This window comes from Leuciscus leuciscus (assembly GCF_965113295.1).
Source record: "Leuciscus leuciscus genome assembly, chromosome: 2".
Classification (NCBI taxonomy): domain Eukaryota; kingdom Metazoa; phylum Chordata; class Actinopteri; order Cypriniformes; family Leuciscidae; genus Leuciscus; species Leuciscus leuciscus.
The window spans coordinates 50,255,970-50,283,916 of record NC_138726.1 but is presented as its reverse complement, the minus strand read 5'-3'; the positions used below and the strand labels follow the sequence as shown (position 1 = coordinate 50,283,916).

General features: G+C 39.0%; 1 protein-coding gene, 1 long non-coding RNA gene and 1 pseudogene across 8 annotated transcripts in view; 2 read left to right on the top strand and 1 right to left on the bottom strand.

Annotated features, from left to right (window-relative positions):
* LOC309488496 (secretory phospholipase A2 receptor-like) overlaps positions 1–27,947 on the bottom strand; it is a 103,928-nt pseudogene that overhangs the window by 47,326 nt on the left and 28,655 nt on the right. The window lies entirely within an intron of this gene.
* Positions 11,144–22,598, top strand: nitr3a (novel immune-type receptor 3a). 6 transcript variants are annotated; one of them, XM_082156521.1, is made up of 8 exons: positions 11,144–11,217; positions 11,323–11,348; positions 11,618–11,685; positions 20,598–20,954; positions 21,033–21,386; positions 21,544–21,660; positions 21,786–21,820; positions 22,270–22,598. In XM_082156521.1, the coding sequence occupies exons 3-8, from the start codon at positions 11,640–11,642 to the stop codon at positions 22,399–22,401; spliced, it is 1,041 nt and encodes a 346-aa protein (XP_082012647.1). In that variant the 5' UTR covers positions 11,144–11,217; positions 11,323–11,348; positions 11,618–11,639; the 3' UTR covers positions 22,402–22,598. The 6 variants fall into 6 exon arrangements, with proteins under 6 accessions (XP_082012647.1, XP_082012651.1, XP_082012649.1 ...); XM_082156525.1 differs by lacking the exons at positions 20,598–20,954; positions 21,033–21,386 and adding exons at positions 11,765–12,112; positions 12,191–12,544 and having other exon boundaries at positions 21,789–21,820; XM_082156523.1 differs by lacking the exons at positions 20,598–20,954; positions 21,033–21,386 and adding exons at positions 11,765–12,112; positions 12,191–12,544.
* Positions 24,986–27,117, top strand: LOC309488548. The gene is made up of 3 exons (XR_014202169.1): positions 24,986–25,133; positions 25,863–25,897; positions 26,201–27,117. It is a non-coding gene; the product is annotated as an uncharacterized lncRNA (long non-coding RNA).

Sequence of the window (27,947 nt, the reverse complement as noted above, 5' to 3'; positions counted from 1 at the left end):
ATTGGAACCCCATAAATCATATACAATGCATAAGGGTTTAAAGATATAGCCATTGCACCACATCAGAGATCTTTGCTAACTATATTTAACTTTTGATCTGAAATCAAGATGTTGTTTCAGCCACACGTTTACCACAAACATCTACAAGCAAATGCACCCCAGACATGACATCAAAATGGTTAAAAGCATAATAAAGGTATAAAAGATTGCGGGCTTTAGGCGAGTACTACCACAAATCACATCATTTGTCCATATAAGGAGAAGATGTGATCTCAAACAGAGCTCTAGTTAAGAGGCCACAGTGTACGACATTATTTCCTGTAGAGTGACTGACAGGAAGAAGCTGTTCAGTACAGACTGCAGAGCCGCTGAGGTGAACATCAGAGGATAACATTTAACTTTAGCACTGACATAGTAAAACTGTATTAAGATTTGTAGAAAAGTTTGATCAAAATTTGGATTTGGATTTTTTTCTTTTATACAGCAGGTAAAAAAAAACAAAAAACATTATGTACAGTACATGTTTACCCAATCCACTTGTGATAAGTGTAAGTACACACAAAATATATAGTATATATATATATATATATATATATATATATATATATATATATATATACGGTCACTGTGACTTTGCCAAGTAAGACATGTTCCTGGTTCAACATATTTTAATGATCCTGGAACAACATTCCTGTCTGAAAATTTGGTCCTACCCCTTCCCATAAGTAACCCATAAAAAATCATATGGAAATGATAGGTGAATAACACTGATGTAGAAACACCTAACCCTGGTTGTAAGCCTAAACTTATCCCTAATATCTGATTGGTTGATTGGAATGTTCGAGGATTAACAAAGATGCTGATCCAGGAACTTGTACTTGATGAAATCACTGTCACATATACAGGCTATATACAATTATATCAGTACATCTGTTTACACCTTTTGCAAGCATGATTTGCACACATCACAGTTTAATCATTTTCCAAATGCATGACTGACCCCACTGGTGTGTCTAATAATTAGGGTAAACAAATATGGCAACAATGCTTATCAGGCTCAGCTATACAGGAGGGTCTTGCCCACCCTGGCAACCATTCCTAATAACTGTTCAGCCTTGATTGCTTAGGTTCACTTTACACCTTAGAGCTTGAGCCAAGCTTTCAGATATACATAATGTAACTGGCCAAGTTATAGACTGACAAAAGGGAATTTAATTTAGAGATATGCTTAATAACGTACTACATCAATAATTGAGAAGTTTGTTCTGCATTTACATACACCTGAAAGCATGTGAATTCAGATGCAGCTACTGTACTGGGATCTGGGGTTCAAAACAATCTAACTGCAAAATGCCTCGGTTACAACTGTAACCTCGGTTCCCTGAAGAGGGAACGAGCGTTGCGTCGAAATTGACGCTATGGGAACGCATTGCGTGATTGCATCATGAAGCACTTGTAAAATCAGTCCAATGGCGTATAGGCGGGTGACGTCATGGCAGGAAGCTATAAAGCGCACCCAGACCAAACATTGTCAACTTCTGATAGGTCGAAGCAAGTCGATCACAGGCACGCCGGAAGTATGGCAAGGTGACGCAAATTGACGCTATGGGAACGTCTATACCAACGCCACCATAGTGACCAGTGCCTGTCTTGTGTGAAATCAGGCGAGCACAACAAAGACAGAATAACCTGGGACCCAGGAGTGAAGCCCAAAAATAGGTTTTAAACCCGATGAGTGTGTGCGGAAAGGAACCGCCCGCCGCATCTAGCACCTCTTGTAGGGATACCCCTAATACAAGGCTACAAAGCCACCATACTGCTCCTGCTTCAACGCACCATGGAGGAAACCGGTTTGTTTCCTGTGCAGGGAGCTCTAGAGAGATCGTGGCCTCAACAACCTCAGTTGAGAGACCCGAGTCTATGAGTTGGGCCCCCTCAGGGGCCAAACCCATACTCCCATAACTCTGTTCTCCAGAACTCCCGGAAGTAGAACAATCAGGGAAACCATGTACAGATGCTGAACTGCCACGTGAGCTCCATATGAGCTCCATATGAGCTCCACCACCTTGGGGTGGAGTCTCCCTCCCCTGGGCCTCAGCCCCTGCCTCGACAGGATGTCTGCTTCCTGAATCTGGTGCCCAGGGATGAAGAGCCTGAGCCATCATCACCAGGTGATTAAGTGCCAGGTGAGATGGTGACCCGTCCACGGGCACCGAGCGACCATCCATGATCGCACCCCAGCCCGTGAGGGAAGCATCCGTCGTAAGCGTTAAGCGACGACAATGAGCTCCCAGCACAGGATCCTGGGGACAAGAACCAAGGCTTCTTCCACATAACTAGGGCACGTAAGCATTGCCGCGTGACCCTGATCATGTGAAAGGGGTTGCCCCTCGGGGAAACTCTTTGGTCCTGAGCCACCACTGCAGGGGTCTCATGTACAACAGGCCAAAAGGTATCACGTTGGACACTGCTGCCATCAGACCCCACAGTCTCTGAAACTGTTTCACAGTGAGTGACTGGCCTAGCTTTATTCTTTTCACAGCTGACAGGATGTACTCTATGCGTGCAGGTGAGAGGTATGCCTGCATCAACATTAAGTCCCAACCACGCCTAGAAAAAGTGGTCCTCTGTAGTGGAGAAAGCACACTATTTTTGGCGTTTAGCCGTAACCGCAACTCTTTCCTGTGTGCGAGATCGATGCCGAACTGCCAACTGATGACACTGATCGTGAAAGTTTGGGGTGATAGTGCTAGGCCGAACGAAGAACTCGATATTGGTATGCTTTGCCCCCAAAAGCAAACCTCAGGAACTTCCTGTGATATGGAAGGATGGAAATGTGGAAGTATGCGTCCTTGAGATCTATCGTGACAAACCAGTCCTCGGATCTGATCTGTGGCATGATTTGTCTCAGTGTTAACATTTTGAACTTTAGCTGAATGACTGACTCGTTCAGAACACTCAGATCCAAAATGGGACGCAACCCCCCATCCTTCTTTGGAACAATGAAATACCAACTGTAAAAACTGGTGTCCCTGCTGGAGGGAGGTACATGTTCTATGGCCCCTTTCTCCAACAGGGTTTTCACTTCTTGTTCCATTACCAGAACCTGCTTGGGGCCCACCACGGCGGATAGTACCCCCATAAACCTGGGCGGGCGAGACCCGATGATAACCCTTTTCTATGGTCTGCAGGACCCAACAAGAAATATTTGGCAGCATCTTCCACGCTGTCAAAAATTCTAGCAGAGGTACCAGCCTCTCGAGACCGGCTTCTGGATTTAGTTGTTGTTGAACAGTCAGTCCGTCGTCCTGTAACGCGAACCGGCAGGGAACGACTGAACTGACTGCTCTGGGACCCTCCTCGGAGGGGGCAAGCATCCCAGGACCACTACGTTTCCGGGTGGATCCTGAGATATGTGCTCACCGGAGACCACTGCGCCCCTAAACACACAAGGTGGCGGGGTTAGCATAATGGTCCCCTGAGGGCACCGAAGGGCAGCGGGCACCGTATAATGAGGTGTTAACCGCTTTACTTCGGGGGAGACTGCCCTCGTTGGCCTGACCCCTCAGGCGTCAGGACATTTTCCCCACAGCCTTCTTCGAAATAATGATGGTCCTCAGATCTGTCTTACTCCTTAAAGGCTGTGGTTGAGAGTGCCAGCCCGAACCCCAGTCCTTTAGTGGGGGCTCGGGAGCAGATGCTCTGCTACTGTTGAGATATGTTTGGCAGAAGTTCCCACGCTGCCAAAAAATCTACTAAGAGAACCAGTCTCTCAAGACTGGTGTAGGTGTTATTCGAGCGACCAATTCGGTGCCCTGTACGGCGAACCGGCAGGGAACGATCGAACTGACTGCTCTGGAACCCTCCTTGGAGCATCCCAGGACCACTACGTTTCCGGGTGGACCCTGAGATATGTGCTCGCTGGAGACCGCTGCGCCCCGAAACACACAAGGTGGCGGGGTTAGCATAATTGTCCCCTGAGGGCACCGAAGGGCAGCGGGCACCGTATAACGAGGTGTTAACCGCTTCCCTTCAGAGGAGATTGCCCTCATTGGCCTGACCCCTCGAGCATCAGGACCTTTTCTCCACAGCCTTCTTGGAAATAATAACGGTCCTCAGATCCGCCTTACCCCTTGAAGGCTGCAGTTGAGAGTGCCAACCCAACCCCAGTCTTTTATTGGGGGATCAGGAGCAAACACTCTGTTTCTGTTGAGATATGTTTGGCAGAAGTTCCCACACTAAGAGAACCAGGCTCTCCAGACTGTTCTAGGTGTTACTCAAGCAACCAATTCGGTGCCCTGTACGGCGAACCGGCAGGGAACAACCGAACTGACTGCTCTGAGACCCTCATCAGAGGGGGCAAACATCCCAGTGCCGCTACGTTTCCGGGCAGACACGGAGATGTAGGCTCGTCAGAGACCGTTGCGCCCCGACGCACACGAGGTGGCGGGGTTGGCAGAACGGCCCCCCAAAGACATCGAAGGGAAATGGGCTCCATATAGTGAGGTGTTAACCACTTCCCACCAGAAATTAAGAGAACCAGCCTCTCGAGACTGGTCTCTGGTATTACTCAAGCGACCAATTCTTTGCCCTGAAGCGGCGCACCGGCAGGGAACAGCGAAAATGATTGCTCTGAGACCCTCCTCGGAGGGGGCAAGAATCCCAGCGCCGCTACGTTTCCGGGCGGACAGTGAGATAAAGGCTCGTCTGAGACTAGAATTCACTGGAGACCGCTGCGCCCCGAAGCACACGAGATGATGGGGTTGGCAGAACGGCCCCTGAGAGCACCGAAGGGAGATGGACACCGTATAATGAGGTGTTATTAATTTCCCCCCAGGAATTTCACCATTTATTTCCTCAGAATCAAATGAAGCCAAAGATCAACCAGACAAGTCAACACGGTCTGGATGAAAGGCTGAATAGTATATTAATACCGAAATCTAACTCCTCAGAGATCAGATAAGTACATATTTAATTTTCTCAAAAATTAAATGCAGCCAAATGTCAACCAGACAAGTAGAAATGGTCTGGATGAAAGGCTGAATACTATATTAATATAGACATAACTCCTCAGAGATCAGAAGAGTACATATTTAATTCTCTCAAAAATTAAATGCAGCCAATATCAACCAGACAAGTAAACACGGTCTGGATGAAAGGCTGAATACTACATTAATATAGACATCTAACTCCCCAGAGATCAGATATAGAACTTGGTCTGGATGAAAAATAGAATATATTATTTTCATTCATCTTCTTTCAAAGCCAGACAAATATTTAATTTCTCCGAATTAAATTCATATTATATTCTCAAACAAAAAGAACCACAACAATAGTCTACAAACACATGATTAGTTTGCAAACAATCATAATAGAGAAAGAGAGAAAAGGAAATTCCCGTCTGCTCAGTTACCTGTGTATAAATATATCAGCTATTAATCTACACAGGGTTCGTACACATTTTTACCATTAAATTTCCATGACTTTTCCATGACTTTTCCATGACTTAAAGGTAGCCTAAATATTCATGACATAATGTTCAATAAAACGTCTGTGTATACATGTAAAATAAGAATAAAAATCCATGTTCAAATTTACCACCCCATATCTTGAATAAAATAAATGAACAAGCAATGTTTTAATACAAAATAAATTCCTAAAATTCACGGGCGGAGATGCGGGTGGATAATGAACTCCTTGCGGGCGGGTAACGTTAGTAGCGGATGGAAAATGTGCTTGAAGAGCTCTTTTCCAAAACACGATAAACGCCATAAAAAAAAAACAACAAAAAAAACGAGATTGTCCCTATTCACTGCTCCATCAATGTTTCATGCCAAATAGCTATATTTCCTTGTTTAAAATGTAGGCCACTGCAAGATGCAATTTCTTTCCAAATCGCCGACCCTATTTTTAGCCTAAACGGATAAATCCTCTCGACTAATCAGAATTAGGTGAACGTTCTATCTTAACAGATCATTATAAGTCCTCAAAATGAGTCAAACTAATCTTATATTCTCTCTCTCAATTTTAATTGTTTATTAATAAACAAGTGTGTTCTGTGTCGACTACAAAGACGAAGTTGACTGACTCGCGATCTTCTTAGTAGTGAACACGCCGGAGAGAAATGCACATTTCATACGGATTAGGCTCAGGGTCCGAAATTAACTTTTTGGCTCACCTGCCACGGGGACTGGTAGATGAAAAAATCCACAAGCATATTTTTTACCGGCCAAAATAATAAACAGCCTTTTTTTTGGTCACATATAGCCTACATTCATTTCAGTACTTTTAATTGAGATAATAAGGTAGGCATATTATGTTGAATACAAACATAAAAAAAATTGTCCAGAGCAAAATTTGAAATGTATAATAATAAAAAAACTAATAATAATAATAATAATAATAATAATATTATATATATATATATATATATATATATATATAGCCTATATATATATATATATATATATATATATATATATATATATATATATATTGATCAAAATGAGAGAAATATATGAAATATTACTATCATTGGGGTGAAATATATATATATATATATATTTTTGTCAGTTTTGTTTCCTGACTCATGTGGAAGGGAAGGCAGAACGTAGGGGAGACCGGGGACAGTTGCAACACTTTTTGCATTTCTCTCAATTACTCAGAGACTACTTGGACTAGACCAACCAAATTTGTATATATTAAACTTGCATCTGTCTGCTAATTACCCATACCATTTAAAGATGATTATATATGACACATCGTTCACAGTATTTATTTGAATGGAAGAAGTCAGATGTTGCAACTGACCCCGACCCAGGGGACAGTTGCAACACAACCCAGGGACGGTTGCAACACGTTAAAAATACCTTAAATTTCATTAATTAACTTAAGCTTTTTGTCTCAATGAGCAAAGAATTCTGAAAATATTAACTGTTTTAGGCCTACTATAATATTATAGTATTATTTATTTCAATAATATTATTGTAGCCTATAATTTATTTATTTAGTCATATTTATCAAATAACAGTTATTGAGTTTTGTTTGTTTATGTGTAGAACATAGGCCTACATAGATTCAGTGTGCAGGTGTTACAGATGCTATTCAATCTCTCCATATTTCAGTGTCAGACAGGAAGAATTTAACAATTTGCAATGCAACAAACTTTTATTAAACATGCAATTTATAACATGTTGCAACCGTCCCCAACCCTATCAGCCATGACAGAACATCATATGCCTGCTAGACACACTGACTTTGACACATGCTAACCATGTCACTTAGTAGTCAACAAAACAACAATTCAAACTATGTAAGTGTTGATTAAATCATACAAAATTTCAGGACAGTATGACAAAAATATATCTCATGAAAAAAATTACTTTCATACCTCCAAAACAAGTTTTGTTCAATAAATACATCAGCAGATGTTGAATATGTCTACTGTCTTCTTGGTGGGTGGAGGGTCTAACTGTGCATGTGCAGTATGAGTGTCATCACTCTAGCTTGTTTCTGATTGGAGAAAAATGACATGTTGCAACCATCCCCTGTTGCAACTGTCCCCGGTCTCCCCTACTCGGTAAGTTACTTACGTAACTTCGGTTCCCTGAAAGATAAGGGAACGAGTATTGCGTTGCAAACGCTATGAGAAAACTAATTTTATCGAGAAAAGAACGGCCATGGTGTGTAAAGCAGAAGCAGCCTGGCCAGCGGCAGAGTATGCACGATCCGCGAGTGCTGAAGACGCTCTGCACGGCTTTGATGAGCAGGACACAAATGGGCGGCGACCGCTTCTTCCAGTGGCGGGAGCTTCACATATCCTTTTTTCTTAGCGCCGTCAACAGATAGAACGTTAACTGTACGTACACACCGCCGCCGACTTGAGCTGCAAAGAAGCTCTGGCCGCCCTGTCAAGAACGCTTGTCAAAAAGTACAGGGAAGCTTGACGCTTGTCCGCTCTGAATAGTGAGTGCGCGCGCGCGGCCGGGGCTCGCTCGCTCACTCGCTCTCTCTCTGCTCGTTCTTAAGAGGCAGAAGAGCGCGTGCGCGCTGACAATTTTATTATTTTGGTATGAACATTCACCTTAGCCTTTTGATAGCCTTTTGAGATATACTCGCCAAACGGAAAATCCACCCGCATTTGGCGCTTGGCGGGTGTTAATTTCGGACCCTGATTAGGCTACATCGTTTTATTTTGTTTTGAATGGTTCTGTTTAAAAGTAGAGATTTCTGTAGATAATAGATATAGGCCTATTTCAGTTTTGTTTAGGTCTGTGAGGCGAGTAGGCTACCTTTTACGCTGAGTTTCGGTTCATGGATGATGAAGTTCACTCCTGCGCCTCTGTGTCGTGATTATCTATTTTCTGCTATTTACTTTTTATTTATTTATTAAGCAATTGGTTAATGAAACATATTTTAAAATCAAGATACAATTAATACAAAACGAAATTCGTTTAGAAAGGCTTTGTGCTTTCTGTTTGAGGTCTCTGTGTAAGTTTTAAAGTCTTTTAGTGCCGCTTTCAGAGCACTCATTACCATAATGGAATGTCATGTAATGTTGTTTTTTCCTCATAAATGCGAACACGGAAAATAAAAGACAAAAGACATTTTTTAAAAGGATAAATCATCCATATTAATTTGTATATATTTTAAATGTTTAACAAAGAGGCAAAAAGTCAAAAAAAATCTGAAAATTCGTCGATATTTTTTCTTTTTGATATATTATATTATTAATAATAATAATTTGTAGGGCGGTGGCTGAGATATAAACCTACTAACGTCCTCCGTTGCCATGATTTTTGGAATGACTGATCGCGAGAGGAAAAAAAAAAGTTTTAGTCTTAACATCGGTTAATGGAAACGCCGTCATTTTGCAATAGTTATTTAGCGATATTTAGGAGAAAAAAAAAAGTTTTGCTCAAATCTGTAATGGAAAGGCGCATACAGACGGTAGCTATATAGCATATATGAAAACGCAAAGCAGCTTATTTTCATTTGAAGCACTGAGCTGAGGACAGCGACACAAGAGCCACACAGGTATGGCTACTTAGTCGCTGTCCTCAGTGCCGCAGAAAAGCGCTGAAACGGACATGAAGGGGAACCCATTTCTTTTGGCCCATCTAGTTTTCTGGAGGCCCACCTACAATCAAAATCCGCCGCAAGTGAGTCACGTGATTCGACTGATCACCCTAACGAAAAAAGTATTGCAATTTGTTTCACCAATATTATTAATTAAACAAATTCAAGTACACGGATATTTTGAAAAACAAATTTCCATGACTTTTCCAAAACTTTCTGAGTTTATTCATTTTCCAAAACTTTTCCAGGCCTGGAAATTGCCATTTTAAAATTCCATGACTTTTCCAGGTTTTTCATGACCGTACGAACCCTGTCTACACGTTGCCTCGGCAAACGCGCGATCTGAGCCACTAGATTCTTATTGCAGAGATGCACTCATAATCTACGCGCTGCCTCGGCAAACGCGCGATCTGAGCCATTAGATTCTTATTGCAGCCCCGTAATCTACGTGCTGCCTCAGCACACGCGAGATCCGAGATCGAGTCACAGAATCTTTATTGCAGACCCGTAGCCTTAATCTACGCGCTGCCTCGGCAAACGCGAGATCCAAGCCAAAGAATCTTTCTCTACTTTCTTCCCTCGAGAAGAAAGCGAACAGGAGCAGAGCTAAAACTCTCGAAGTGCATATGTTACACGTCAGGAATTATGAATGAACACTGTCAGCCCCATTTTACTAGAGCTGACCGTGCATGCTCTTCTCCCAAACAAACAACACATGAATCGCGTGTATCCCCACTCGTAATGAAGCGAGGGCGGGGAGGAACACACGATCCAAAATGCTGTTTGCTCGCCATTATATTCCTGTCTAGATATATAAAATGCTTGAGGACAAACAACAATAAATAGACAGAGACAGATTTCACAGAGAGCGCTTGCTGAAGACACAGAAGCTGACAATGTTTGGTCTGGGTGCGCTTTATAGCTTCCTGCCATGACGTCACCCGCCTATACGCCATTGGACTGATTTTACAAGTGCTTCATGATGCAATCACGCAATGCGTTCCCATAGCGTCAATTTCGACGCAACGCGAGTTCCCTTGAAAGGGAACTGAGTGCCCTTGAGCAAAGAGTTCCATAGCATTTTAGAGATGTGCTGGACCAACATAATAGAATTTGTACATGCAGATCAGCATCAGAACTGTAGCTTGCACATATAGTGATACACCAATTTATCAGCTAGGCCTTTTAATTAGCCGATACTGGCCTATTTGATAAATTTATTACATTTAGAAATAGTAGAACACTCTAAATGGGTTTAATTGGCAGCTTATGTAACATTATTTAGGACGGTGTTTCTTGTGTGATTTATCAATGTCATCGCCATACAGGTACAAGTCGTGAGCTTAGAATTATAAGGTTCTATCTCCACTTTTGGTCGAAATTGAGTTTTTGACATAATCTGATCCATTAGGTGTTTATTAATGCCTGTGTGGTGTTATCTTTGTAAAAAAAAAAAAAATGTTAGTAGTTATTAATAATTAATCAAATAAAAAGGTTCCATCTCACAAAAACATAAACCGAGTTGGGATTATAAGGTTCTATCTCCAGTAGATTCAATATCCAATCAAAATCAAAAATCCAATCAAGCTGTGTGCTTGTATTATAAATATATAAATTGATTAAAATCAATGGTTATATACATTTATTCTTTGAAATGTGGGGTTTTATTTGTAAAAGTGGAGATAGAACCTTATAATTCCAAACAGAATCAGAGCTCTCAGAATTATAAGGTTCTATCTCCATTTGGGCCATCTTAAAAAATCCCATTTCCAAATGTGCCAGGATTTTGATATTCTATCCTCAAAGTACCTGTAGGGTGATGGTCTTGTTGAGCTATAATAGTAGATTATACTACATAACAGTTTTGCCAGCTGGGATGTAAAAACTTTGATGCTCAATATCTCAGAACTACCCTAAACGGAGATAGAACCTTATAATTCTAAGCTCACGAAGTGTATGTAAAGAGAGTCTATTAAAGGAAATTGGTTCTGCCCCGTCTCTTAAAACAGCCTGCAGTGAAACATCAGAGTGTCAGTCTTTGTTCTTTGAACTGCTGTGCATAAAAGAGGAAGCAGTCTGAAGACTTGCCATCAAATGGACACTGTCCACCATATAACCAGGACCCTACAGTTCTCTTAAGTACAATATTTGAATTATATATGATATAATCTGAGCTGAATTTACTGACTCTACTTTTTAACAGTTGTACGTTTTTTTAAGTTGTTTCTTTTGTTTCTTTTGTAGCCGAAACAGTTGTTTCTTTTAAGGTTGTAAGTAAACCCTTTAAACTTTCAAGAGCTTTATCAAGTTAATCATTGCATATTATTTTTTTATTATTTTGACATAATACTGTATTGTATTTTTATCACCAACATTTCTGCAGAATTGAGCTATTTTATCTTATTTAATGTTAGTAGGGTCAGTGTTTCAATTGTTAGTAATCTAAAAGTAGTAAAAAAAAAAAACTATTTAAACATATTTGCTCATTTGTACATTTGCATGTTCCAGACTTCTGTTGACGTGTTTATTTCTCTTTTAGAACAAATCCAGGCGCTACAAAAATGAAGTTCTGGGTTTTGCTTACCCTTGCTCTCCTCACATTTGCAAGTATGCTTAAAATTGTATTTTAATTGAGCATTTTGTTTCACATTTTTGTTTGTTACCATAACGCTTGTTTGTTTTATAGATGGGACAAATGAAAGAGAGGATTTTATGCCTTTGCTATTTGCTGAACTTGGAAGCAGTGTGATTTTACCCTGCTCTCACTCAGATGACTTTATAAATTCTATTTCATGGTATAAACATTCTTTTGGCAAGAAACCACTTCTTCTGGCATATTCAGACCATGAATCAGGAAGCGTTACTTATAAAAATGGCTTTAACAAGACAAATCGATACTTTATCAGAATTGGAAGAGGCTCTTTTAATTTGAGCATCATTCACGTGGAGGAATATGATTTTGCAAACTACTATTGTGCTTTGAGTTTCTTGAACATTATTACATTTGGAGAAGGGACGATTCTGCTACCTAAAGGTGAGTCAATGACAATATTTGACTGCACATAAATGAGTATTGTTTTAATGTATTTACAGAATATTGCATTTCTTTCAGAAAGGGACAGAATAAGAAGCACCACTGTTCTCCAGGAGCCTGTGTTTGACAGACTTCATCCAGGAGATTCAGTGACTCTGCAGTGTTCGGTCATCAGTGAGATCTGTGCAGGAGAATACAGCGTCTACTGGTTCAGACATTCATCAGGATATTCTCAACCAGGAATCATTTACACTCATAATAACAGGAGTGATCAGTGTATGAAGAGATCAGAGAACGGCTCTTCTACCCAGAGCTGTGTCTACAGTGTCCCTCAGACTGAACTCAGATCATCTGATGCTGGGATTTATTACTGTGCTGTGGACACATGTGGGAAGATACACTTGGGAAATGGAACTAAGTTGACTATTGAAGGTACAGCAATATTTCATTTACTATAGACTTGAAATTTAGTGCCGCATCGCCTTTGGTCATATCAAATTGAATGTTTATGTGTTTTTTTTTTTATTGAAGCACATGCGTGTCTCGTCATATCCGTACATAGAGAAAAGGTTTTTCCACACAAACAAAGTAAAATCTTTTAATTTATTTCATAATATTACCCTGTCAAAAATTGCTTAAAAAAAAAAAAAGAAAAAAAAAAAAGATCAGATCGTTCTGTCAGAATGACACTGAAACTCTTCTTCACTTGTTTTGGTCGTGCAGTTATACTCTGCAACTTTGGAAAGATGTTAGTTGGTTTATCTAAAGCAATATCTTGCAAAAATTCTCTATGAATCCCAAAACTGTTATTTTTTTTATTTTTTGAAGCGGATTCAAATGCCTGCTTTATAATAAATCTAAATATTTTCCAATGTAGATTTTATATCCACATATGTAAGTTTTCAAATTGTAAACCAATTATTTTGGTATTCTTACACGAGATAAAACATTACTTGATTGCAATTCCATCCTCTCTTAACCCAAAAGCACTCAGAACATGTACAATTTGCAAGACCTACAAACTTTTTACCTTAATTAATGTTTAGATTTATTTTGATTTAAGTAATGCCCTCTTTCTTTCTGTTTTTCCCCATTCTTGTTTATTTCACTGTCTAACTGTTTTTTTGTTTTGTGCTATGATGTTGTTGAAGTGTTTCTTTCACCATTCTTTATATTTTGGTTATTATGACCGCCGCTAGCGTAGCTAGCGAAAGCGGTCATATAGGGATTGTCAAAGTTTTTTTTTTTTTTTTTTTTTGTCACCTTACTGAATTTTTCGTCAACGATACCAGGGACACCGAAGCACCGGGGAACATGAAATTTGGTGGGCATGTAGCCCCACTAGACTTCTAAGGAAAAATTTCGTTTGGTCCCCGGGGGCCACTCCCCCCCCCGCGCTGGCCCCCCCCAAACCCCCAAAAATGCAGTTTTTCCTAAATAACTACCTGAACCGTGGCACCGAGGATGAAGAAATTTTTATGGTATGTTGGTCTACTAGACTTTTACGGAAAAATTTCGTTTGGTCCCCGGGGGCCACTTCCCCCCCCGCGCTGGGGCCCCCTTAAATTTTTCGTCAACGATACCAGGGACACCGAAACACCGGGGAACATGAAATTTGGTGGGCATGTAGCCCCACTAGACTTCTAAGGAAAAATTTCGTTTGGTCCCCGGGGGCCACTCCCCCCCCACGCTGGGCCCCCCCAAACCCAAAAAAATGCAGTTTTTCCTAAATAACTACCTGAACCGTGGCACCGAGGATGAAGAAATTTTTATGGTATGTTGGTCTACTAGACTTTTACGGAAAAAATTCGTTTGGTCCCCGGGGGCCACTTCCCCCCCCGCGCTGGGGCCCCCTTAAATTTTTCGTCAACGATACCAGGGACACCGAAACACCGGGGAACATGAAATTTGGTGGGCATGTAGCCCCACTAGACTTCTAAGGAAAAATTTCGTTTGGTCCCCGGGGCCCACTCCCCCCCCGCGCTGGGCCCCCCCAAACCCAAAAAAATGCAGTTTTTCCTAAATAACTACCTGAACCGTGGCACCGAGGATGAAGACATTTTTGTGGTATGTTGGTCTACTAGACTTTTACGGAAAAATTTCGTTTGGTCCGCGGGGGCCACTTCCCCCCCCGCGCTGGGGCCCCCGTAAATTTTTCGTCAACGATACCAGGGACACCGAAACACCGGGGAACATGAAATTTGGTGGGCATGTAGCCCCACTAGACTTCTAAGGAAAAATTTCGTTTGGTCCCCGGGGGCCACTCCCCCCCCGCGCTGGGCCCCCCCAAACCCAAAAAATGCAGTTTTTTCTAAATAACTACCTGAACCGTGGCACCGAGGATGAAGAAATTTTTATGGTATGTTGGTATTCTAGACTTTTACGGAAAAATTTCGTTTGGTCCCCGGAGGCCACTTCCCCCCCCCGCGCTGGGGCCCCCGTAAATTTTTCGTCAACGATACCAGGGACACCGAAGCACCGGGGAACATGAAATTTGGTGGGCATGTAGCCCCACTAGACTTCTACGGAAAAATTTCGTTTGGTCCCCGGGGGCCACTCCCCCCCCCGCGCTGGGCCCCCCCAAAACCAAAAAAATGCAGTTTTTCCTAAATAACTACCTGAACCGTGGCACCGAGGATGAAGAAATTTTTATGGTATGTTGGTCTACTAGACTTTTACGGAAAAATTTCATTTGGTCCCCGGGGGCCACTTCCCCCCCCGCGCTGGGGCCCCCGTAAATTTTTCGTCAACGATACCAGGGACACCGAAGCACCGGGGAACATGAAATTTGGTGGGCATGTAGCCCCACTACACTTCTACGGAAAAATTTCGTTTGGTCCCTGGGGGCCACTCCCCCCCCGCGCTGGGCCCCCCCAAACCCAAAAAAATGCAGTTTTTCCTAAATAACTACCTGAACCGTGGCACCGAGGATGAAGACATTTTTATGGTATGTTGGTCTACTAGACTTTTACGGAAAAATTTCGTTTGGTCCCCGGGGGCCACTTCCCCCCCCTGCGCTGGGGCCCCCGTAAATTTTTCGTCAACGATACCAGGGACACCGAAACACCGGGGAACATGAAATTTGGTGGGCATGTAGCCCCACTAGACTTCTACGGAAAAATTTCGTTTGGTCCCCGGGGGCCATTCCAAGCCCTCCCCCTCCCCGCGCTGGGCCCCCCCAAACCCCAAAAAATGCAGTTTTTCCTAAATAACTACCTGAACCGTGGCACCGAGGATGAAGAAATTTTTATGGTATGTTGCTCTTAAGGGCCCACATCAACCTAGCCCATAATCACTCATTTGTGATTTGCGCCCCTCCCATAAAAAATGAAAATGCAATATTATTCTGCTTTAATCGCCCCTATCTGCAGTGGAGATGTTCAGAACTGCACCATATTTAATGTGTATGATTAACTTGACATCCTCTGGGGGTATCCTCTGCTAAGTTTTGTAGAATTTCATCCAAGGGGGGGTATAAAATAAATTCATTTATGTGCACATTTAGTGACTGTACACTCATCGGCCTGTAGATGGTGCTGTTGAGCGAAAGGTTGCTGGTTTAGGATGATACTGTCACACACACACATGCAGGAATACAAACAAACGCAAGCATGCACACACACTGACATCCACACGCACAGACACACACCCATACACACACATACAAATCCACATGCACAGACACACACACACAAACACACACGCGCACACATGTACGCACACATACATACACGCACAGACACACACACACACACACACACACACACACAGACACACACATACACAAACACACACACACATACACACACACACACACACACACACACACACACACACACACACACACACACACACACACACACACACACACACACACACACACAGACAGACATGCACATACTATTACTTTTTTTAGGTATATACATAAACACGCAATACAGCCAAATTACTCCACGTCATTTATTTTTGTGGAAAGCCAGTGCAGGCCTGAGCGGCGGTCATATTTTGTACCGCGATGCGGTACATCTAGTTAATAATTGTTGTTGTGTTCCAATTTTGTTGTTTCACACTGTAAACTGAATGTTCAAATAAAGCATAAAAAAAATTAAATAAAAAATAAACGTACGAATTTGCTCCGGCTATAGTATTTTGACGTGTGTATGGTGCGGGAGTGACAACAAGTGAGAAAGGTTGACATGAAGCACACTAGAGCCGCATGATTAATTGTTAAAAGATCTTGATCTCGATTCAGACATCCATCACATTCCTAAATGACAATGATTCGTGTCTGTTAAACCTTTTACAAAATCACACCGGAACATTAAAATCTATGTTGGCTGCTGCTGAACCACAGAAAGCAGATATCATGTATGAAACTACTTCACAAACAGTCTTTTCAACCATGCAGTATCATTATTTCTGTGTTACAAATATTCATATTATCACAGAAGTACTGGGATAAAAGTTTATAGTTCGGATCTAAACACTGAGATGTCTATGGAAGTGATCAAAAAGAGCAAATCTATTTTTAAAAGTAACTTGGTGCTTCAAAATATGATTGAATAGATTATATTGTTATGCCACCAGGTGGCGACAAGTGACTGGTAAAAAATGTATTTGTCATTGAATCATTCATCTAAGACAGTGTTCTTCAACCCTGCTCCTGAAGGACCCCCAACACTGCACGTTTTCTTTGACCCTAATCAAACACACCTGATTCAATTCATCAGCTCATTATCACATGGGTTAATGAGCTGATGAGTTGAATCAGGTGTGTTTGATTAGGGAGACAAAGAAAACGTGCAGTGTTGGGGGTCCTTCAGGAGCAGGGTTGAAGAATCTAAGAGATTCGTTCAAAACTGCTTATTCATCCAGTAATAAAACAAGTGAAGTATGCGAGTGAGTCATTTAACCATTAATTGAATTTTTTTTTAAATAATTTATTCAGATAAATTTTTTTTTTTAAATAGACTGCAGAAATGTACATTTTGTCATAAAATCTAGTAGTAAATTACATGTTTTGTTTAGTTATCTGTTCAGAATCGTGATCTTTGTTTAAAACCAAAAAAAAAAAAAAATCATGATACTCAATTTATCCAGAAACGTGCGGCTCTCTAGCAGATAAATCTCAAACCTCCGGGGAATCACCCTCTTTAAAAAATGGAGAAAAGAGGAGAGTCCGCTGGCAAAAAGAGAACGAGACAGAGCTCGTAACATGGGCGAGGCTAGCCCCTTTTTAGGGGTGCTTCAGCACCCCTAAAACTTGGAGTAAGAAATGTTGTTATTCTAAAAATATATATATATATTATTTTTTTTTGTCTTTGACAAGGTTAAATAATGTTCTTCATCTTCAGTCGGCAGCAGCGCCAAGCAGAGCGCAGGTCAGAAACAGAGGCGCGCGTGTGTGTGTGTTTGTTCATCTGAGCCTCATTGGTCTTTCACTTCTCGTCAGTGTCAGAATATTTGAGATGACCAATCAAATCAAAGTAGGCGGGCTTTATGTTCACAGAAGCTGCTGAGCGCGAATTTTACATGGAATTTTAGCAGCACGACTGACGCTTCAGTTTACGGTCAAGTGCGAGTTAAGAAGATGTAAGTATCTAAACTAAACATTTTATATTTGACAGTTTTTTAGGTCATAAATGTTAAACGAATGACAAAAATAATTAGAAAACTAATAAACTTTTGTCTAATTTCGCCATTTTGAGATATAACGTGTAATTATGTCATTGTGAGGGGACAAGAAACATTAACAAAGCCGTTTTCATAGGCACAAGATTAATAATGCATGTGTACATGTTGAGAATTAATATAATACAATTTGTAGCCTTCAGTAAATTAAAAAAGTTCAGCTTTAGGAGGGGAAGAGACAGGGCAAGATCAGGAGACTGAGAGAAAAAGACAGAGTGATGGAGATGAGGTGAGAGCAGGTTTTAAATCTATTTCTTATCCTTTTTTGGCCTTCAAACGTCTTGAAATGCACATATCAGAGAAATAAAAATGTTTAACCCCATAACAACCTCAAATTTATGACCTCTTTAATTATAAAGCCCTGTCTACGGCCATGTATTAGGCCTAGATCAATAATGAATGTGTACATATTGTGAATGAATTTAATAAACTTAGTTACCTAGCTTTCCTGGTAGCTTTGTCTGAGAAAATGATTCATAAATCAACCTATCAGTTGACCCTATGTTTACTTTCTTCACTGACAGACAAAAATGAAAAGCCTATATCAGTCAAAGCTCAGCTTTAGGAGGGGAAAAGACAGCAAGATAAAAACAAAGAGAAAAAGAGTGTGATGCTGATGAAGTGTGGAAAATAAACAGCTACCCACACATGGTTTTAAAGCTGTTGTTATCCAATTTTTTTGGCCTTCAAAACATCTTAAAATGCACATATGTAGATCAGAGAAATCAAAATTTTCCTCAGTGATTATAAAACCCTGCCATATGCATGTTACTGGATGAATGAATGAAACTAGTTAATAATGCGCATTAGACCATAAACTAACTTTTTTTTTTTTTTCATACCCTCATTGGGGGCTGAGCCCCCCTAAAATGAAAATCCTAGAATCGCCCTTGGCTCGTAATAAAACAAGAATCAACATTGGCTTTGCTTTTCGGAGATGGCAAGAACTAAGGGATTTGAAATGTTGTAAAAGCGACGCGGAGATGGAGTTTTTATTACTCAACAGGTGAGTAAGGTCTTTTATTGATAAATGAACAGATAAATTGTCATATGTAGCTCTCTAACAGAGTTCACTGTAAAGCATTATTTTTAACGTTTTTTTTAAAATATTTTTTACAATATATTGTTAAGGGTCATTTCATTATTTTTTGTTAGTTGTTGCAGTGCTGTGCTGGAAATTATTTTCGTGCTCTACAACGTAAGATCGAGCCTATGACTGAATCTGGAAATAAGCAAATAACTGAGAAAAATATTAGATAGTCCTCAGACGCCATGTTCATAATTTACAGCAAAACATCTGGCATTAATTCAATCTCAAACAGATTAATTATAATAAGTTATTACTCCACCACCTGTGTGACATCATTAACCAACGTGGTTGAACTACCAATTTGCGACAATGTGGTTTTGGGAAACAGTTGTGACTAGTTAGTTGATTTCTTCAACGATGCATCGTACTATGGTCGTGAACCAGCGAATTATGTAGTTGAACGGGAAACGCACCCCAGCTTGAGGTTTTTATGAGCAGTAGGATAACCATATTCATCCTCACAGTCACGCAAAGCCGAAACACAACCAAAACAATGTTCTTCCGCAAAATGTGTGCAGTTTTGTTCTTTAACCGCTAGAGGGCCAAAAGTTACACAGTGCACCTTTAATTAACTTTAATATATACATTCATTAAGTGGACACTTTTTCATACATTCATTCTATATTCACTTTCATTCAATGTTTATATGTGTCAGAATCATTTTATTGTAAAGGATATTATTTTTGTTGTTACTCAGATTGTTTATAGTCACCAGCTCTGCCTATAATTATCCACATTGTCACGATTCCCCTGTGTCTTTGTTCATGAACACTTATTTTGATATTATTTTGTCTTGTATTGCCTGTTTTCAGTTCCTGTGGTTTAGTTCCTGTTTCCTTGATTGCCATAGTTATTCATTGTTTAATTGATTAGTCTCACCTGTCTCTCATTGCCATGGTGTATTTAACCCTCAGTAATCGCCTGGTCATGGTCTTCTGTTAATGTTTTGTGTTGGTGTTTATCTGTATTGTTGCTAGTGGCTATTAAATGTGATGTCATCATTTTTCTGTGGAAGCCAGCATGTGACACACATTTGTAAATGAAATTTGGTTCTTCCCCTTCCTTTAAAACAACCAGTCAGACGTCAGAGTGTCAGCCTTTGATCTTTGAACACTGCTGTGCATAAAAGAGGAAGCAGTCTGAAATGAGACATAGGCTACTACCAAATTGACACTTTCCTCTACATATAGGGCAATTTAGTTCTCTTAAATTAATCTAGTTAAATTCATTTAATGTAATTGTGTTGAATATAGTGGATCTATTTTACTTCAGTGAGCTTCAATCATTATTAGAAGACTGTTATATCAGATTAACATCTTATAAGTTTGTAAGTAATCCCTTTAAATTTTCACAAAACTTTATCAAATTAATAATTGCAAAACAATTTTTCCTTATTCTCAATATACTATACTAACAAAATTACTAAAAGGTCATTTATCTACTTACATCACTTATATTAAGATGTTAGTGGGGTCAGCATGTTACAATAGTTAGTGGTCTGATCTTTTAAACAGTTTCATGTTCAAACTTTTCTAGATCTGTGTTTATTTCTCTTTTAGAACAAGTCCAGGCGATACAAAATGAAGTTCTGGGTTTCATTTACCCTCTTTCTCCTCACATTTGCAAGTACGTTTAAAATTGTATTTTAATTGAGCATTTTGTTTCACAATTTTTGTTTCACCTTATTGCTCGTTTGTTTTATAGATGGGACAAGTGAAAGTGAGGATTTTATGCACCAAATCCCTTTGCTATTTGCTGAACTTGGAAGCAGTGTGATTTTACCCTGCTCTCACTCAGATGACTTTATAAATTCTATTTCATGGTATAAACATTCTTTTGGCAAGAAACCACTTCTTCTGGCATATTCAGACCATGAATCAGGAAGCGTTACATATCAAAATGGCTTTAACAAGACAAATCGATACTTTATCAGAATTGGAAGTGGCTCTTTTAATTTGAGCATCATTCACGTGGAGGAATATGATTTTGCAAACTACTATTGTGCTGTGAGTTTCTTGAACATTATTAAATTTGGAGAAGGGACGATTCTGCTACCTAAAGGTGAGTCAATGACAATATTTGACTGCACATAAATGAGTATTGTTTTAATGTATTTACAGAATGTTGCATTTCTTTCAGAAAGGGACAGAATAAGAAGCACCACTGTTCTCCAGGAGCCTGTGTTTGACAGACTTCATCCAGGAGATTCAGTGACTCTGCAGTGTTCAGTCATCAGTGAGATCTGTGCAGGAGAATACAGCGTCTACTGGTTCAGACATTCATCAGGATATTCTCAACCAGGAATAATTTACACTCATAATAAAATGAGTGATCAGTGTATGAAGAGCTCAGAGAACGGCTCTTCTACCCAGAGCTGTGTCTACAGTGTCCCTCAGACTGAACTCAGATCATCTGATGCTGGGATTTATTACTGTGCTGTGGACACATGTGGGAAGATACACTTGGGAAATGGAACTAAGTTAACTATTGAAGGTACAGCAATATTTGATTTCGATATATATATATATTAGTTATAATGCAACATACTGTATAGTACCACCTTCAGTCAGACAATTATTATTAATAATTATTCATATGTCTTTGTTTTTATGTTGTTACATGCACTCTTAAATCTATGTTATAATTTCAGCATCTTCGACTTTGACCTTTTGGAATCCAGTAGTTTTAACCCTGTTGACAATAAGCGTAATATCAATGATTGTGAACATAATTCTGGTGAGACTGATTCAAAAGATGCTCAAAAAAGGTAAATATATTAAAATAATCTCATTGCAAAATTAAATAATAAATAATAAATTTTAATCTCTAAATTACTATTTTTTAAATTCTGATCAGTGTGATTAACAATGTATATTTCAATATTATCCAAAGAAGCTTTGAAACAACCCAGAAATCAAAGGAATCAGGTAATCTATTTTTATTTGCCCTGTAATTTATAGGGGATGAAAAGAATAAATGTTTTATAACACATTGCATGACTTCCGAAATATATATATATATATATATATATATATATATATATATATAGTGGATCAAGCTCTAGCAACTAGACTAAAGCTGTTTTTTCCAAAGTTTTGTTTTGCATGTATTTGATAAAAAAAAATTTAATAAAAAAAAAAACAGTAGTACTGTAATTTTTGGAAATATTGTTACAATTTAAAATACCTTTTTTTATTATAATAATAATTTTTTTATGTAATATATTCCAGTGTTGGCTGAATTTTCAGCAGCCATTACCCCAGTCTTCAGAGGCACATGATCACACTATATTTGAAATAGATTTTTTTTGTAATAATCTTAGTCTTTACTGTTTTCTGTGATGTAGGCTGATCATGTTTGTATTTTTCCTGTGCAGGTTGAGGAAACAGAGGCCTTAAATTATGTAGCTCTGAGTTTTTCCAAAAAGCCTTCCACCTCAAAAAGATCTGCAGTGAAAACCAGCCAAAATGAAACTGTTTATTCACAAATCACAAATCACTTAAGATAATTACAAATGCTTAGCTAAGAAGTTATTGCTGTTGTCACATAGTCTTAATTGCTATAGTTTTACCAGTTTGGACATAATATATGACTTTTATATATATACATTGCATACATACATAATTTTGTTTTCTGTTCACTGTAAACATATTTTACCTGTAAATATCAACAGGAATAACCAATAAAAATACTGTTTAGAACTTTTTTCTCTCTCTCTCTCTCCACCATTCCCCTTCATGTCTCTGGTTGCTGGTGCACCCTAACATTAGGTGTGTTCGACATCGGCTGCGGCTGGATGTAACCGATCGGCGAGAGTAGCCGCGTGCCCCACATGGAAAGAATCTATATGAGGATATATGCGCATATATGAAACCTATATGCAGTTTATATGCACATATATGCTGCATATATACAGCATATATGCACATATATGATAATATATATGCTGCATATATGCGTATATATGCCACATATAGGCATAATTGAGGTGCATATATGTGCATATACAGGCCATATAGGTCTCCTGTATTGCTTCTTTATATATACATATAAGCCCTATATGTACATACAAGATATGTCTCCTATAGCTCATGGCAGGATGGTCATTTTGTAGCTCATATCTCACTTTGGAAACTGTCATACATGATGCCTAGCTCAGATAGGCACATCTATCAATTCGAAGCTCACGGAGCTGAGATCAAAAAGATAAAAATAAAAAAATTAAAAAAAATTCTGTTCAGTTTTTTGTCTTATTTTTGTTCTTGTACTATTTGATTGTTCTTAAGTAAATAAATAATGTAAATTTCTACATTTTGGGGTTTTATTTATGTTGCCTACACTGTAAAAAAAAGTGTACTTTTACAGGTAATGGTCTGTATTTTTTTTACAGAATTTTACCGTTTTGTCATTATAGTGAATGCCTGTTATTTTACAGATATTTGCTGTAATTTAAAGGTCCACTATTAAATTTACAGGTAATTGCTTGTATTTTGGTTTTACATCAATTTACGTTTTTTAAGGAACTTGTCTGTATTTTTACAAAGTAATATTTTACAGATTTTTTTCTGTGAAATTAGAAAACAAAGAAAAGAAGGTATAACTGCAGAAATCTGCATCTATTCAATATGTTGTCCTTACAGATTATTAAGCATGTGGGGGTTAAAGTGAGGTTTTTTTTAAGGTTAAATAATAGTATTTGTACATACAGCCTACCCTACATAGGCTACAGTAGACCTGTATTGAATTGTTTTTAGGCTATAGTCTTTTAATCTTGTCTTGCAAATAGATGCTCATTTTGATCATTATTTCATTGTCTTATTCTCCCATAATTTCATGTATATTTTATTAATATTTTTCTAAATCTCCGTTGCTGCACATTCAGGGCTTTGTGTGTGTGTGTGTGTGTGTGTGCGCGCGCGCGCACGCGATGACGCAGATTCAAATTCGCCGCCATTACGTTTCCGCTGTTTAGTCCCGCCCACAACGGTCAGCTGATCAGTCGACTTTGGATCTGTATCAAGTGCAAGTGGGAGATTTGAATTCAGTCTACTCTCCTGAAGTGGATTGTGAGATTAACAGGGGTTCAATAGGAGGATCTTTGTTGACATCTTTGTACGCATGCGCGAGTGGTTGTGTGGCAACAAAACAAACAGTATTGCGGGCAGTAAAGACGTGACGAGCATTTTCAAGAGAGTTAGCGGGCGAAATCCACAATATATAAGCACTTTAACATCTGAAGACCGGAGGAGGTTTGGAGAGAAGCTCAAAATTTGTATTGGTGACAAAATCGAAGTTATTCAAAGCCCATATGAGATCTGGGATGACAAAAAACGTTGGTCCGACTCGCCCGTGTCTTGGCCACCAATCTGCTGGGGAGACATTTATTCTTATTTAATAGAAACCCCTGGACCCTTCACTCATGAAAGATTAAAGGCTTTCAAAAGTCTGGAGGCCTATGATTATTTAGTTTTTTCGAAAAGTTGGGCCGATCTTTTCTGCCAAACAGAAAGCAGTGATCGTGCTAAAAGCAGAGGTTAGAACAGCCTTTTCTTTTGCTTTTAAGTTTTGCGATCCAGAATAGCCCATTTTGATGTGAGGAACATAGTCTGGGTGCTGTGGATCGCGGTTTGGGACACCTGAATCAGAACGCGAAAACATATGACTCGGTTGATTTGACTCAGTTTTATTATTTTTTTTATTCAATCTTCTATAAATACATAGTCACTAAGACTTAGGCCTACCATGAACAAAATGAGCCTCACAAACTCGATCAGTAACGTTAGCTGCAGGAATCCAGGCTTTCTTCGGAGCGTCCAGGTTCAATCGCCTAATTGCACGCAACCATTTCTTTCGTTTTTCGCGATCCTTTTCGGAGGGAATTCGAAAAAACTTTTTATCAGGCCCCCAACGAGCCGTACTCGACCACACAGCCAGAGTGAACCATCCTCTTCTCTAAATCCTCCTCCAAACGTGCAAAACAATCAAATTACAGGTATCTAGAGGTATCTAGCGGTGTTTCCTGCCACACGATTCCCATGATGCAACGCGACAAACATAAACAATGACGTCACAAAAGATCCGCCTATATGACACCTCATAATTCAAAGCAATCGTGTTCGTCGAGAGCAGCCGTGAGCAGGAGCCCTAGCTGTTGTCAGTTTGGATTCTTCGGAAATAGCACCCTTTTCAGTGAGCCTGGTTCGTCACAGCGGACATCATGCCAACCGATCACCGGCTGAGGTAAGAGTCTGCATGTGAACGATATTTTATATTACATTTGTGTTAAGTTTACGTTACAGTTTTCAAGCTAACATTAGCATTTTAAATGATGTTCAGTTAACTGGCGAGAGCTGGAGGCAAAACACTGAAAATGTAGCATGCATCTTTACATTTTCCATCTGTTTTAAGAAAGATCAGTTGAACCCACACCTCAAAAAATACCTAAAACAAGCTTTCGTAGACTTGTTATACATAAAGTCCGTTTAATTGTGTATAAAATCTTTGTTAATACGCGATAGTATCTGTCAGTAAATCAATCTCTTAAATGGCGGGACATTTTTAAACACTGTCTGGAAGCTGAAAACTCTTCTCTTAAAAAATAGTAACCACGTTTTTGGCGGATTTTTATTACCATTTTTAATAACCACAGTTATACTACAAATAGGCCTAACGTTACCAAGGTTTTTTTTTTTTGGTTAAACCATAGTTAATTTTCATAAGGGTTAATGTGGTTATCAAGACCGTTAAGAAAACGAATTCAGCAAATACTGTACTCGTTGATGATACAGGAAAACACATGAGGCTAGAATATGAACACCACATGATAAATTCCATATTCTGGCTGCATGCTTGCCAACACATCAGTTGAGGTTTTGCATTGTCCCAGTGGAACATATTCTGACATATGCAAATGTAATACTGAGTTGTAAAAAAATAAATAAAAATATATATATATATTTGTGATTTCAGGTCAAGTGGAAAGCAGAATGATCATGGCAAACAAGGTATGGGAAGAAGTAATTTAAAATATTGTAATGGCCGAGTCTTCTGATTCCATATGATTGCACTAAAAGTGGCAGAAAATTTAATTTGTTTTATACTATATTTTCCCATGTGAATATTCATTTGATCCTTGTGAGGCCACTGGAGCTGCACAAGGTTTGGTTTTGCTTCAGTAAGACCACGATTGTGTTAGATTCCACCCATCTATTATTATTATTTTTTTGTATTGTAACTAGGCTCTGTCATTTAGAAACATGGGTTTTCCTATCACTTATAATGACATATATCTCTACCTTTCATTCCAGCCAGAGGATCTGACGGTTGCTGCTCGCATCTCAGCCTACCTGATGGAAAATTCTTGCTGGATGAATGACCTTCACCTTCAATTCAACCTTGCCAAGACAAAACTGCTTATGGTTTCACTTTCAGCCAAACCATGCGATCCTGCTGATTTGCCTTATACAACACCAGAAAGATCCGGCCCTTCCTATCGGAGCCACACAACTCCTTGTCTAAGCTCTTGTTCTATCCAGACTGGACTATTGTAATGCTCTCCTGGCAGGCCTTCCAGCATCAGTCAAACCTCTGCAACTGATCCAGATGCTACAGCAAGACCTAAACTCACTGCTTGAGATCTATGTGTCTCCAGAAGCTTGTGTTCTGCAAGTGAACGGCGCCTTGTGGTGCCATCATCCCAAAGAGACACAAAACCACTTTCACTGACCTTTACCTGGACTGATCCTGCTGGTGGGATGACCTGCCCAACTCTACACATTTTCAAGAAACTGCTAAAGATCCATCTTTTCATAAACACTTGACCCAATAATACTAAATCTTTGTTTTAATAATAAATAAATAAACTTGTATACTGTGCTACACTAACTGGGACTTGTCACTGCACTTGTTGCTTCTATTGTTCTCTTAATTTTTAAGTCACTTTGGATAAAATGTAATTGTAAATGTGTAAAATAAGTTATATTAGAGTATAAAGGCATACAGCAATTGCCTTTTAATGTAGATATTTTTACATGTTCTAAATTATATACTAAGATTGTATTTCCTATCATTCACATATCTTGATGTTCAGTGTTTGTTTAATGAGTAATACTGTAAATGTGCAGGTATTTTGTACTTATACGTTTAATTAATTTAACAGAAATTGACTGTACATTTGCTATTATTAAGTACTTAATTAGAGATTGGTCAAAGTTGTGAAATTGGAAATGCCTTAACTGTAAATATACAAACTTTGAATTTATGTATTTAATGCATTTTTATACATAACTTCATAGTTATTATACACAGGAAAAACTATATATTAAAAGATAATTACTGTAGATAGACAGCATTATTATAAAATAACTTTATAAAACCCTAAATTTACAGTTTAACTTGAAAGTTAAATGGTTTTTTTTAAATGTAATTTGACATCATTTATCCGTTTTTCCACGGTTTAATAAGCCATTATCAACAGTAATGTACTGTAATTTAATAAATTTTGACTGTAAAGTCAATTCTGTATTTTCACTGTTTTTGCCTGTAATTTTGTGAAATGGTTATTTGCTGTAATTTAACGGAATCCGTCTGGAAACTTTGCTGCCAGAGATTTACCGTTTGTATACGGGATTTTTTTTTTTTTACAGTGTAGGCCTAGTAGCTATGGATTTTAATAATTTTACTAATATATAGTAGGTAAACATATAGGTGCATATATAGGTGAACATATAGGTGCATATATGTGAACATATAGGTGCATATATATATGAACATATAGGTGAGCATATATAGGTGAACATGTAGGTGCATATATGTGCATATATGTACATATAATATAGGAAAACGGCCAATTTTATATATGTCACATATATTAAAAACATATATCAAAACATATATTAAAACATATATGTTTATATAGGTTCTTTCCATGTGGGGCAGGCGGGGAGGAGCTGCAAACGGAGACATGAAGTCATGTCAGACACTTTCTGGTTCCCGTAGTGACCGCTCATGTGGTGTTTGCATACTTTACCACAGCTGAAGTGAAATATAAATGCA

What these genes read in the sequence shown, in the direction of transcription:
- nitr3a (XM_082156521.1), top strand. Translation starts at nt 11,640, where the DNA reads ATGAAGTTCTGGGTTTTGCTTACCCTTGCTCTCCTCACATTTGCAA. An exon ending in GACGATTCTGCTACCTAAAG is followed by an intron (nt 20,955 to 21,032) that starts GTGAGTCAATGA and finishes CATTTCTTTCAG; the next exon opens with AAAGGGACAGAATAAGAAGC. An exon ending in CCAGAAATCAAAGGAATCAG is followed by an intron (nt 21,821 to 22,269) that starts GTAATCTATTTT and finishes TTTCCTGTGCAG; the next exon opens with GTTGAGGAAACAGAGGCCTT.